This window comes from Arvicola amphibius, chromosome 7 (genome assembly GCF_903992535.2).
Source record: "Arvicola amphibius chromosome 7, mArvAmp1.2, whole genome shotgun sequence".
Lineage (NCBI taxonomy): Eukaryota > Metazoa > Chordata > Mammalia > Rodentia > Cricetidae > Arvicola > Arvicola amphibius.
In genome coordinates, this window is record NC_052053.1 from 98,459,084 (window position 1) to 98,472,436 (window position 13,353).

The 13,353-nt window shown below is 40.8% G+C and overlaps 1 protein-coding gene across 2 annotated transcripts in view; it reads left to right on the forward strand.

Annotated features, from left to right (window-relative positions):
- The window catches only part of Dcaf5 (DDB1 and CUL4 associated factor 5), a 110,303-nt gene that overhangs the window by 36,206 nt on the left and 60,744 nt on the right, over positions 1-13,353 (forward strand). For both annotated transcript variants that reach the window (XM_038337353.1, XM_038337354.1), the window contains exons 2-5: positions 2,209-2,352; positions 6,560-6,596; positions 7,459-7,598; positions 9,306-9,435. In XM_038337353.1, coding sequence (XP_038193281.1) covers positions 2,209-2,352; positions 6,560-6,596; positions 7,459-7,598; positions 9,306-9,435 — 451 coding nt within the window. The remainder of the gene's footprint in view (positions 1-2,208; positions 2,353-6,559; positions 6,597-7,458; positions 7,599-9,305; positions 9,436-13,353) is intronic.

The following is a 13,353-nucleotide window of genomic DNA, read 5'->3' on the forward strand; positions in this document are numbered from 1 at the left end:
GTACATAATGTGAAATTCCCAAAGAATCAATTAAAAAAAAATAAAAAAAATCTACATACTTTTCTCCAGCCATTACTTACAGAAGTTGTCCTAAGTAAGGGTGACTCTAAGGTACCAGCCACCAGCCTTTCACTTGTCCTTCCATGCCCCTTCACCCAATAACTAAGTACTGAAAACTTAACTTTGTCAGAGATAGGTCATACTGAACTGAACTCACTCTGTAGACCACATCCCTAGCACTTTTGGTTCACTCAAAATTGCCAAAACTCCTGCTATTGTGTAACTTTAAAAAAGAAATGACACGGGGGCTGGAGAGATGGCTTAGTGGTTAAGAGCACTGACTGTTCTTCCAGAGGACCTGAGTTCAATTCCCAGCAACCACATGGTGGCTAACAACCATTTGTAATGGGATCTGATGCCCTCTTCTGGTGTGCAGGTGTTCATACAGAGCACTCATACATAAAATATAAGTAAATAAATGAATTTTAAAAAAGCAATGACACAAACGGGTAATGAATCACATACCTTTAGACCCAGTTTTACCCTTAGCTAGCTGTGGATATCTCTGCATTGGCATGGCGCTCTGTGGCATGACCTTGTATAGTGAGCTTTAAGTGGTGCTAAGTGCATAGTTAACACAGTGCAGCTTCACCACAAGCTCAGCTAGTCCATCCATTGTAGATTTTAACCTCTCCATCCATACAAGATTAAAGAGGCTCAGAGACAGAGATGCTGTGATTTGCTTCTCTTGTAACTTAATTTGGGGGGGGGGGATGGTGAAGTTGTTATAAAAGTCAAACAGGAAGTGTGGGAGATATGGCACTGCAGTTGTGAGCACTGGGTTCTCTTCCAGAGGACTCAAATTCAGTTCTCATCACCCATGTCAGGCAGCTCACAACTGTGTTACTCCAGTTCTAGGGGATCCAACACTTCTAGCTTCTGTAGGAGGAAGCTGCACTGCACTCATGTGCACATGACTACATGCAGATATATGTGCACCTACACATACTTAAAAAAAACTCAAATAGGGTGCTGGAGAGATGACTCAGTGGTTAAGAGCACTGGCTGCTCTTCCAGATGTCCTGAGTTCAATTCCCACCAACCACATGGCGGCTCATAACCATTCGTAATGAGATCTGGTGCCCTCTTCTGACCTTATAGGCATACATGCAGGCAGAACACTGTTTATGTAATAAATATAATCTTTTTAAAAAAATCAAATAGGAATGGGTATAATGAATAGTTTAGTGGTGAACACTTGAGACTTGATATATTACACAGGGCTTTGCGTTCAGGCTCCAGTACACATAACAGTTTTTGTGTGTGTGTACATTTGTGTATATACCAAGTGAGAAATGCAACCTAAACTTCTCTTGTTTCCTAGAAGTAATCTTTGCTAATAGTTTGTTACTCCTTCCAGACACTTTTTAACACATCTACAAGTATATAGAACAAGTATATTCTCGTTCTCTAGGAGCTAGCTTATACATTATGGCATTGCTTTTGCAATTCAGACACTGAGAATTGCACAGAGGTAAGAGTTGTGCTTCCATGAGAACTAGGTTACATCAACCTCCTATTAGGGCCAAGCAGGCCCTTAGTTGTCTGTATACTGTCCTATAGTCGCTAAGTCTACTTCATAGATTGCTTTGTAAACTTTTATGCTAGAAATGCAATAAGAGTTTTTTGGTTGCAAAGCTATAGAAACCAGCTCAGGTTCTATTGGCTAATTCCCGCTCCCTTCCCAAAAGACTTTACTAGAAAGATTCCAGGTAATAAACAAATATTTAAACACTAGGTTTCTAGAAAGACAAGAGGAACAAAAGGTATTGGGTAGAGAGTGTGTTCTTAGTGTCAGTGCTTACCCATAATTTCTGTATTATCTGTGTGAGTCAAAACTTGGAAAAGGATAGGAATATACTGGTAGAGCACTTGCCTAGTGTGCACAAGGCTCTGGGTTCTATCTCTATCACCACTAAAATAAGGCAGTCAATCAGACAGCAAAAGTAAAACTCAATTCCTGGGAGAATATGGGTCGTTTAGAGTTCATGTACCTCAGACAAGAATCCTGGATTTGTGTGCCTTCTCAGAATCTTCTATAGTTGGGGAGGTGTAGATTCAGAAAGGATGGGAGTTGAGGTGGCAAAATCAAGTGTTAGCCTTGCAATATCAATGGTTTTAACCCTAAATTCTTGGTCCTTGCTAAAGGAGGAGATGACCGCCGAGTTCTGCTGTGGCACATGGAACAAGCTATCCATTCCAGGGTCAGTCCCATACAGCTGAAGGGAGAGCACCATTCCAACATTTTCTGCCTTGCTTTCAACAGTGGCAACACCAAAGTCTTCTCTGGAGGTAAGAACAGATACTCTACCTTGGGAAATTAGTTGAAAGAATGGTCAGATAACATATTTTTCTTCCTAAATCTTACTGAGCTGTGGAATTACTGCCTTCCCATAGTTTGAACATGTGAATTAAAGTTCCATCCTCCTTCTCCCTGCCCTCCATCCCTCCTTCCCTCCCTTGGTCCTTTCTTTGGCAGAACAGTCTTCATACAGAATACAGGAAGAAATAACCTTAAGTATATGATGCACTGATTTGTGCTTTATGTTCTGTTTTATCTCTTCCGGGATTTTACTTTTTGTTGCTACTGTATTTATTTTTAATTATTGCACATGTAGGTTTGTGTACTCCTTCCATTTTTCATATAGCTTCCAGGAATCGAACTTGTGTTACCAGGCTTGTGCTGCATGCAAGCTTTTCTTTTTCTTTTTTCTTTTTGGAAAAAGGGTTTTTCTGCATAGCCCTGATTGTCCTGAAACTTACTCTGTAGACCAGGCTGGCCTCAAACTCACAAAGATCCGCCTGCCTCTGTCTCTTGAGTGCTGGCATTAAAGGCGTGCACCACCACTACCCAATCTTCTTTTACCTCTTGACCCATCTTTCCAGCTATAAATTTTCATCTAAAAAAAGATGACCATGATTTTGTTTAGTAAGACAAGGTCTGAGAAATCTGAGGCTGAGCATGGCGTACTCTCAGACCATGCCTGTCTCCCGGGTGTTGGGATTATAGGCATTTCCTGCCTTCCTTGCTTTCCATCTCTGTGCTGCTGCTGCTTGGTTGATGACAAAGGTCTCAAATAGCTCAGGTTGACCTTGAACTCCTACTTCATGGGACTGTAGGTCAGTAACATTAGGCTTGATTTAAAACAAACAAACAAACAAACAAAAAAACCCTTTTTTTAAAAATTGCATTTACTTATTTGAGGAGCATGCCACGGCAAGTGTGTGGAGGTCGGAGGACACTTTGCTAAAATTGTTCTTTCCTTCCACCACATGGGAATCAAAAACTGGCTCAGAAGGCTTAATTTATATTTATTTTTTAATTTATATTTATTATATATGTATTTTATTATTATAGTTTTCCTTAGTTATGATAAAAGATAAAGTAGATATAAATATTGTAACTGTAATTCTTACTTGATAACTGTTTTGTTATATGTAATTTTACTATGTTAAAGTGAAAGCTTTTCTTTTTTGTTTAAACAGAAAAAGGGGAAATGATGTAGGTGTGTCTTCTATCTATCTGATGATTTCATTGGATAATTAATAAAGATATATTTATATCTATTTTATTATATATATTTATTATATATATTTATTATATATAATATATAATATAATATATATTTATTATATATAAATATTTTATTTATATATAATTATATGTATATTTTAAAAAATACATAACTCTTTGTGTGTGTGTTTCTGCATGGGTGTATGTGCATGTGTAGAGGCCAAAGGAGAACATCGGCTCCTTCAGAGCGGATGCTGTGAGTGTTTGGGGGATGCTTAGCTTGTTATACAAGTTGCTGGGATTTGAGCTCCAATTCTCATGATTGTATAACAAGCACTCTTAACCACCGAGCTATCATTTTATCCCTCACTATTTCATTTTTAAAGATACTTTTATGGTTGTGACTCAGTTTGTCCTGACCTATACATGATTCTTGTTTGAAAGGTAGTTGTTAGGGTACAGTTGGAGTGACTGATAAGGCAACTTGGTGATGGCTATCTGACTACAGAATTTCTAGCCCTGACCTCTTCATTAACTGCAGATTTTCCTACTGGATATGTTCCATGTTTCAAAAGCATTTTAAATGCACTCAGCTGGTAGACCACTTGCCTAGGATATGCAAGATTCTAAGTCACCTTCAGCATGGCCAAAATAAGGGGGGGGAGGAGACAACAACTTTAAAAATCACAGTAAAAGAAACTGCTGAACACATTCTTTCAACTTGTCAGAAATGCCATTTTGTATAAGGTTCATCTTTTGCATTGATGGATTTTGTTTTGTGGTAAGGTCTCCTTAAGCAGCCCAAGCTGTCTTTAAGCATGAGAATCTCTGCCTTAGCCTCCTGAGTACCAGAAATCTAGGTATATGCCACCATTCCTGGTTACATGGTTCATCTTAATAGTGGCCTTAAATTCACTGTGTAGACAGGGCTGGCCTTGAACTCCTGTCCTTCATATCCCGCCTTCTCAATTCTGGGACTACAGATGTAAGCGCTATGCTTAACTCACCTTCCCAATGATCTTGAATTCATCTTCCAGCCTGCCTTTTTGGGTTTCTTTTTGGTTTTGTCTTCATGTTTTGTTTTGTTTGTAGTCTGTCAGACTTCTCATTCTTCAAGTCATTGCTTACACAAATTTTCATTCATTTCTGTGTTTTAGAATGACTTCTTAATTTATTGTGTGTGCACAGTATGTGAGGGCACATTGTGTGTACAGAGGTTAAAGGGCAACTTTGTGAAGAGTCCATGGGTTCTAGGGAATCAAACTTAGGAAATAAGTTTTCAAGACAAGAGCTTTCCTTTTTTTCTTCTTTTTTCTTTTCTTTCTTTGATTTTTTTTTTTTTTTTTGAGGCAGGAGGGGGTTGGTTTTTTGAGACAAGGTTTCACTATGTAGCTCTGGCTGTCTTAGAATACACTTTGTCAACACAGAGATCTGTCTGCCTCTGCCTCCTGAGTGCTGGGATTAAAAAGGTGCACACCACCACCACCTGGCCAGACTCTCTATTTTTTTGGTCTGGGGGAGGGGTTTGAGACAGGGTGTCCTGGAACTAGTGCTTGTACTTGTGAACCAGGCTGGCCTTGAACTCCCAGAGATCTGCCTGAACCTCCAGAGTGCTGGGATTAAAGGTGTGCGCCACCGCCTGGCAAGACTTTGAATTTGTAAAGGACTGGACAGAATCTTATTCTCTTGTCCCTAGTGCCCCACTATTTTGGGCACTTGGAAGTTATTAGTGTGAGTTTACTTATGTCATTAGTATGTACCCACTGGAGAATTTATAGCTAGCACTTTGAAAATTGAGATGACTTAGACCACATCCTTACTGCTATTTTTGCTGTCTATTTTAGATGGCTTTGGGCTGTGCATCTGAGAGTGGGATATGTCTTTCGTCCTACACATGCTTGCTTTAATTGTTTTTAGCTTTATAAACCATTTGAAGGCACATCATTAATAGTGTTTTAGATTTTTAGAATAAGAATATAGAGAGAGTTATGGAAGAAAGCTCTACCGTCACTTAGGATCACTCACCAGATTTTAATGCTATGAAGGATTAGGTAGAAACAACAAACATTTATAGGAGGCCTGTCAAGTTCAGCCTGATTCTGAGTGCTTTTATAGGCTCATACCCTTGTAATAGCCCAGTAAAGTAGGTGGTTATATTATCCCTGTGTTCACTGGACTGCAGAAGCCTAGAGTTGTTAAGAGACTGTATTCTAAGTTTTAGCAGCTGATGGTTGCTTTGCCCCAGGGGTGGGTGGTTTAGTGTGGATGAATGAAATGATTGTCCACTCTTTTCCTGAATGGTTAATGGTTTATTTTGGTCTGATCCCCTGAATAATGTATTCTAAAAAAGTTACCAGGTTTTACTTGCTTTTTTAAACAAACAAAACACAAACTCGGTAAAGACTGTTCTGCCCTTAATGGTTTTTTAGAGAAAATATGTGACTTGTTGAGGCAGTTTCTCACTTATCCTAGACGCTCTGAGCCTCCTCATTCTCTCCCTCCACCCCCCATGTGTTGGGATTACAAGCAGGTATACTATACCTGACCTCCTAAATTGTCTTCATATTTTTTCTAAATTAACATTCCTATTTTGTATTGTTTTGTATTTTAGTATGTTGATACTTTGCGTGTGTGTGTGTGTGTGTGTGTGTGTGTGTGAGAGAGAGAGAGAGAGAGAGAGAGAGAGAGAGAGAGAGAGAGAGAGGAGAGAGAGAGTAAGCACGCATGCATGCGTGCACGTACGTGTACCAGCTCAATACACACGCCATGGCACATGTGTAGGACGACTTTCAGGAATTAGTTTTTCTCCTTCAGCCATGGGTTCTAGGGAATCAAACTTAGGAAATAAGTTTTCAAGACAAGAGCTTCCACCTGCTGATGCCATTCATAATTTTTTTTTTTTCTGGGAACTTTAAAATCCCACATTGTCATGTGGAAGGGACCACGTTGCAGGAATTATGAAATGTCTGTCTTTTTCCTTTGTAGGAAATGATGAGCAAGTTATCCTCCATGATGTTGAAAGGTAAATAGATCATTGGTATGATAATGACTGGCCATTTTTTAGATGAACAGAGGCAAATATCTCCTTAGATGTGGATTTTAGTTTTTGAAGAAAATAATATGGAACCAATATTAGTTTTCTGAAAAAAGAAAATGATTTCTATAATAGTTTGAGGAAATTTCGTACTTAAAAAAAGAAAAAGATTTGCAGAGTTGGCATATAAGTACAAGAGATAAGAGGGAAAGATTTTTCTCATTTATTTATTTAATATTTATTGCTTATACAAAATAAAAATTAATAGTTGATAGTAGCTAATATTTATTGAGTTCTTACTATCATGTTCCAGGCCCTGCTAAGGGATTTTTTCTGCATTGAGTCATTTAACCATCACATTCATTTTGTGAGGGATACTGCTGTGATATCCATGACAGGAGGGCACAGAGGCCCAGAGTTGTTAGGCACTGGGTTCTGGCTAGCTCAGAGCTGTGCTGTTAATCACCATGCAAGTCTGCTGAGAGCTCTCTACCTCTGCTGTTACCAGGTCTGGCTGCCTTTAAACCTCCCCTCTGTTTTGGGAAATCTCGTACCACTTTCACCTCTCCATACAAGTAGATGAGTTTGTAACAAATAGAAACATGAGCTATGCTTAGTATGAAAATTATGAAATTTATAAAGGTAATATACCTTTAAATGTATACATAGATATTTTATGCACATACATTATATTTTTTTTCATTTGAGCATTGAACTAATTATCTAATTCAATATCTTGTTGGTTTACTCTGGGAATGAGAGAAACTGAATCCTGGTACCATAGGGCTGGGACTCTGCACCTTATCTGTGTGTGTGTTTGTGCCAATTGCCTCTCTGTTCTGTTTCTCAGCAGTGAGACCCTGGATGTGTTTGCTCATGAAGATGCAGTGTATGGCTTATCGGTGAGCCCAGTGAATGACAACATTTTTGCTAGCTCTTCAGATGATGGCCGGGTTCTCATTTGGGACATCCGGGAATCTCCCCATGGAGGTAGGCCACTGTGTAAGAAGTTGTTGGGTTATGCTCAACAGTGTGATAGCAAGTTCATTGTGTGTTTGCTTTATAATCTTTGTGTGAGTTACAGCTAGGGAAAAGAAATCTGGGACTTTGCTAGGTATCCCAGATATGTGACACTGGAGGGCCCATCTTGCCCCAGGTAATCAGAAGTAGACCCCATTTACCAAACATTCTACAGCTGCCTGTGACTGTACAGACCTTGCCGCTTGGCACTCAGTGGCCCCAGAATATGTGATGCTTCATTGTGGGGGTGCTGGTCCACACTGTGGATTGTTTGCAGAGAAGAGGGACACTGCGTACTTCTTGTTTCGAGACCACACAGACCCTCACCTTAATTCCATGTGGGTAAGTGTTGGCAAGTACACTCTGTCTCTAGGCCAGCGAACTCCTCCTCCACTTTACAGTTGCTGACTGAAGGACTTGTTTTATCGACTCTGAGGTTCTTCAGGAAATGTATCTTCTTAGCTTATATCCTGCAGAGGGATTTCTCTTACTGTTTCTTCTATTTCTACCACCATGCCCACTTCTGTCCTTAGTTTGATTCAGTAATGAACCCACAGTCTCTGTCTCGCCTTCTTTGGCAAGCAGGACCAGGTCTGTATTTGCTCATATATCAGACCTTTACAGGTTCAGGATGACAAAGAAGCCTGCCCTTAGTCAGCAGAGCTGGTCACAGCTGACAGTATCTGTTGCTACATTTCTGGGTGCTTGTATGTACACTAATCCCTTTTCTGCATGCTCTATTCCTGAGGTGTCTGAGTGCTTCCCCTGCCCAAGGCCCTGAACATGACTTATTTGGAAACCATAGATATTGAAGTTATTTTTTTTTGTTTGATTGTAATAGATCTTAGAGGAGTATGTTATTCCATGTAGCGAGGTGATTCTTTCCTCACCAGGAACTGTAATTTATGCAGAGTGCAGGAGTTCCAGGTCAAGTTGATTAGGAATTGACTGGATTCAAAGGCAGCTCAAGTGTTAAACTTTAAAACAAAAACATATTGTGGGTATATAACTCAGGCTGGCTTTGACCTCACAATTCTTCTCCATCAGTTACAGAAAAGGGGCACTAGGCTTTTTTTTTTCCCCTTTAGGCAGGATTTTTTTCTGTCTAACAGCTGCCTGTCCTAGAACTAGCTTTGTAGACCAGGAACTCACAGACATCCCCCTGCCTCTGCCTCCCAGGTGTTGGAATTAAAGGTGTGTGCCACCATCACCCGGCTCAGGCTTTTTTGGATACCGGAGTCAAACCGTTCTGTCCATTTGGGGAGCACCGTGAACCAGGGGTCTGCACTGTTGCTTTGCTTCTTTGTCTTCATTAAATCTATTTGTTTATAAAACTTTCAATTTTATAAATATTTAAGGTATAATAACTGCCAGGAGTTGTGAAATTTTCTAGCAGAATTTATCTTTCCTTTTGTAAACAGCACACTTTTTCCTTTAAAACACTAGGGTCTGAGTATTACAGTTTACAGTGTGAACAGCTCACTTTTCCCTTTAAAACACTAGGGTCTGAGTATTACAGTTTAAAGTTTGGCTGTGTGCATTTAATTGGTATTGGAGGCTTAGGGAGACGTGGAGGTTCTCGTGAGGTGTTCACTACACAGGAGTGAAACCCCCTTTCATTCACTCCTGCTCAACTGCCTGCCCTCATAGAGCGGTGTCTCGTTTCTGTCTTCACAGAGCCCTTCTGCCTGGCAAATTATCCATCAGCCTTTCACAGTGTCATGTTTAACCCTGTGGAGCCCAGGTTATTGGCCACAGCCAATTCAAAGGAAGGCGTGGGACTATGGGACATTAGAAAACCTCAGAGGTAAGCCCCAGTTGAGGAAGTACTTCAGCCTTTGCCTTCTTCATTTCTCAGGGAGTGGAATCAGCCAGCAAGTGTTGCAAGAACATGTGTAGCAGCTAAGCTCAATTGAGGATCTTTTTTATTTTTTATTATTTTTTTCTTCTTTCTGTTTTCTTCTGTCTTGTTTTTCAAGACAGGTTTTTTTTTTTTTTTTCCATGTTACCCTAGTTGTCCTGAAACTCTCTTCGTAGACCAGGTTGGCCTCAAACTTACAGAGATCCATTTGCCTCTGCATGGGGTTAAAGGTGTGGGCATCTCTTAACCTTCTTAACCTGTCCTGCTTTTATAAAGTCAACAGCAGATGAGAGATCCACTCTCCTTCCTGTGGAGTCAGAAGTTGTAGTCTGAACCCTAGCCAGAGTAGTTTACTGAGCAGTTGTATGAAGGGGTAAACCCCTCCCTTCAGTGCTTCCGGACTTGCACAGGAGCTCTTCTGGGTCGGGGTGGAGTTTCCACATTCATTGCCACAGAGCTAGGTCTTTTTTTTTTAGATTTAAGATTCATTTATTATGTATGCAGTGTTCTGCCTGCACACCAGAAGAGGGCATCAGATCTTATTATAGATGGATGTGAGCCACCATGTGGTTGCTGGGAATTGAACTCATGACCTTTGGAAGAGCAGCCAGTGCTCTTAACCCCTGAGACATCACTCCAGCTCCTGAACTAGGGTTTCTTAACTTCAGGGCACAGGGTGTCCCTCAGTATGCTTTAGTAGAACTGTGAACTCCTAAAATTATATGGAAATTCTATGTTATCTATTCATGTAATGTAGTTTTTGAAAAGGAAATTGGTTCACCTTTTTCATTCCCTTAGCAGGACTAGAGACAACAACAAAAAGTTAATGGCTGATACCATAGGGTTTTGGGGAGCTAGCTTGTTTCTTCTGTTTTTTATATTAAAAAAAAGTACACTGGCCCAGTCCTAACTTGATCATCTAAAGCACTAACTGGGGAATGTCAGGAATTATTAAAAGTGGTAGGGATATAGGATGTAAGATGTTCTTTCATGTTTCTTAAGTCCTGTGATGGAGGCAGCGCCTTTTGGCAGTTTGTACATAGTGTTTAAGTTATACAGGTATTACATATTATAGGTCAAAAGTTTTTCATGTTTGTTGTACATACAGTCAGATCAATTAGCTTCTTTAGACACATAGAAACTGTATTCTGTTTAGAAGGTAATCATTTCAAGGATCTGTAGAACATGGCAATTAAATAACCTAGGGTTCTGCTGTCATGAGACACAGTTGCTCCTGACAGCACTAATCTACTCCTGAGAGAATGTTGAGCACCAAAGACACTCCACTTGGAGTTTGTTTTCTTGGCACAGTTGGCCTTTGGGCAAGGAACTGCCCATACCTCAACCACTGACAAAGTACATAGTATCCAGAAATGGATAAGCAGGACACAAGGAAAAAAAAAAAACTGTCAAATCTTGCCAAGACAAGGTAAGACAGTTCTGAAAAGTTTACTGCCTCTAAAAATGGTCTGTCAGTTATGCTAGGCCTTAGCCAAAGACGGTTGTTTCAGCGTTGCTGATGAGAGTCTGAGTGATGGCCCAGGCAGCTGCTGTCCCTGTCATCTACTGCTCGCTTTGGAAGCTGCTTGATTGCACTTCTGCCTGCTCAAGTAATAGTATCTCCCTTCTCAGGCCTTCAGTGGGGATGACGATTAGATAGTTGTAGTTACTGTCCTCTTATGAGCTAGCCAAGCCATTTTCTATACAAGACTTAGACTCCTTAGGATAGAATGCTTATTAAAACATTTAGCATACATTCCTTGCTTAATATTGTTTATGCTGGTTGTAATTCTAATCTTATACTTCATATCTGTTCCTAGTGTGTATAGTTTTGTATTGGGTTTGGAACTGTGGGAGTACATTTTGTCTCTTCAGCCAATAGCCTTTAAGATACCAGCCCCCTTGGGCATGGTCTCTTATACTATTTATGCTGATGTAAAGTGCACGCGCAGCCTCTTTTCCAGCTGGGGCATTTGGTTGCTGTTCCCCGTTCCAACAGAGGATTGTGATCTGTGAGTCTACCCCTAAATAAATAACCCTCTATTATTTTCAATTCTGAGCTAGTGTGGGATTTCTTTTAAATGTCCGTTTTCACCTGCATTGTTTATAAAAGGCAGTTAATGTCTCCGGAGATCTATGTGTAGGTAATTGCTCACTCCTGAAGCAATGTTGCAGAGTGCCATAAAGAATTAGCAAGGTTCTCCTTATTTAATGGACCCTCAGCGAAGCAGGCAGTTAAGTACAGAAGATTATCTCCCTTGATTTCCAGTACTGGCTGATTCTCTTCACAGGGCAGTTCAGGGAGTTGGAACTACTGCGGTGGAGGAGTGTCCCTCGTGTTGAGCAGGGTTCTCTGAGGCTCCACATGGCTGAGGAGATTGCCTTTGCACTCTCCATCACAGTCCCTCACCCCTCCTGCTTCTCTAGTGCACAGTAGTGGCAGACCCTGCATGTGCCTTTGCGCTGTGTGTCTAAGGAGGGCACTGTCCAAAAAGAAGACAGGCTCTTTTGGTTCTTAGGTTTAGTTAGTTCTGTCATCTCATGGTTTTTCTGAACAGTGGTTCTAGCGCATCCATGCCGTTCCCAGCCTGCTTTCTGCTCCACTTAGAGTTGCAATGAATAGCTACTGCAGAAGTCGGTTTTCTTTACCATGTAGGTCCAGGGGATCAAACTCAGGTTGACAGGCCTGGTGGCATGCCTTTAACCACTGAACCACCTGGAGGTAGGGTGTGGTATTTTAAGTTTCCCTCTTTCTCTTTCCTTCCCTCCTTCCTTTTGTTTTCGGTTTGTTTTTTGAGACTGCATTTCATATAGCCCTTCCCTGTGTGCTCCTGATTCTCTTTGCCTCTACTTCTGAAGCACTAGGATTGGTGTGCACCATCAGTTTCTGTTTTCTTTGTCCCTTCCTTCCTTCCTTCCTTCCTTCCTTCCTTCCTTCCTTCCTTCCTTCCTTCCTTCCTTCCTTCCCTTTCAGTTTTTTGAGACAGGGTTTCCCTGTGTAACAGTCCTAGCTGTCCTGGAACTAGCTCTTGTAGACCAGGCTGGCCTCGAACTTACAGGGATTCACCTGCTTCTGCCTCCCGAGTGCTAGGATTAAAGGTGTGCGCCACTGCCGCCTCGACTCCCTTGTCTTTCATTGGGAGCTTGCTTACTGTATAGCCAGGATGCCACTGAACTTAAGAAAAGATGCTATTATTATTATTTTTACTATTACTCCTCCTCCTTTTCCTATTGCTGTTATTGCGGGGAGTGTATGTATACCATGGCATTTGCATGGGGGGGCAGGGACAACTGTCAGGAGTCAGTCTGTCTTTCTGCCTTGGGATCTGGGGACTGAACAGGGCATCAAGCTTGCATTGTAAGAGTTTTTACCACGTGGCCATCTTGCCTCCTTGAGCTTTGAACTTTGATCTTCTCGTCTTTACCTCAGAGTGATTACAAATGTGTGTCACCATGCCTAAGGAAGGTGTTTTTGATTTTAAAAAAATTCAAATTTTTACCATTACCACCAAAGGCTACTAACTGTAATAGTGTCTGTGTGTTTCTCCAGACCTGTATCAGCAAACTGATGCTAGTCTTCTGGAGGAAAATGATATTTATTGTTTTTATTTCTTTAGTTATGACTGGAATTTTGTGTTTTCTCTCATAACCTATAGTTTTTTTAAGCCATATTAAAGAAAAGCATCTAATAAGACCAGTGACAGTCTAGCCTGATTCTGTTTTTGGCATCAGTGGAGCACAGTCCCATGGGAACAAGGTCTTTGCCTTGCTCTTTCAACCCTTCTAATGTTGTACAAGGCTTTGTTGGTGCCAGGTAGAAAGGGGCGTGGCATACTCTGAGAGGCCTTCTTAACTTCACATACC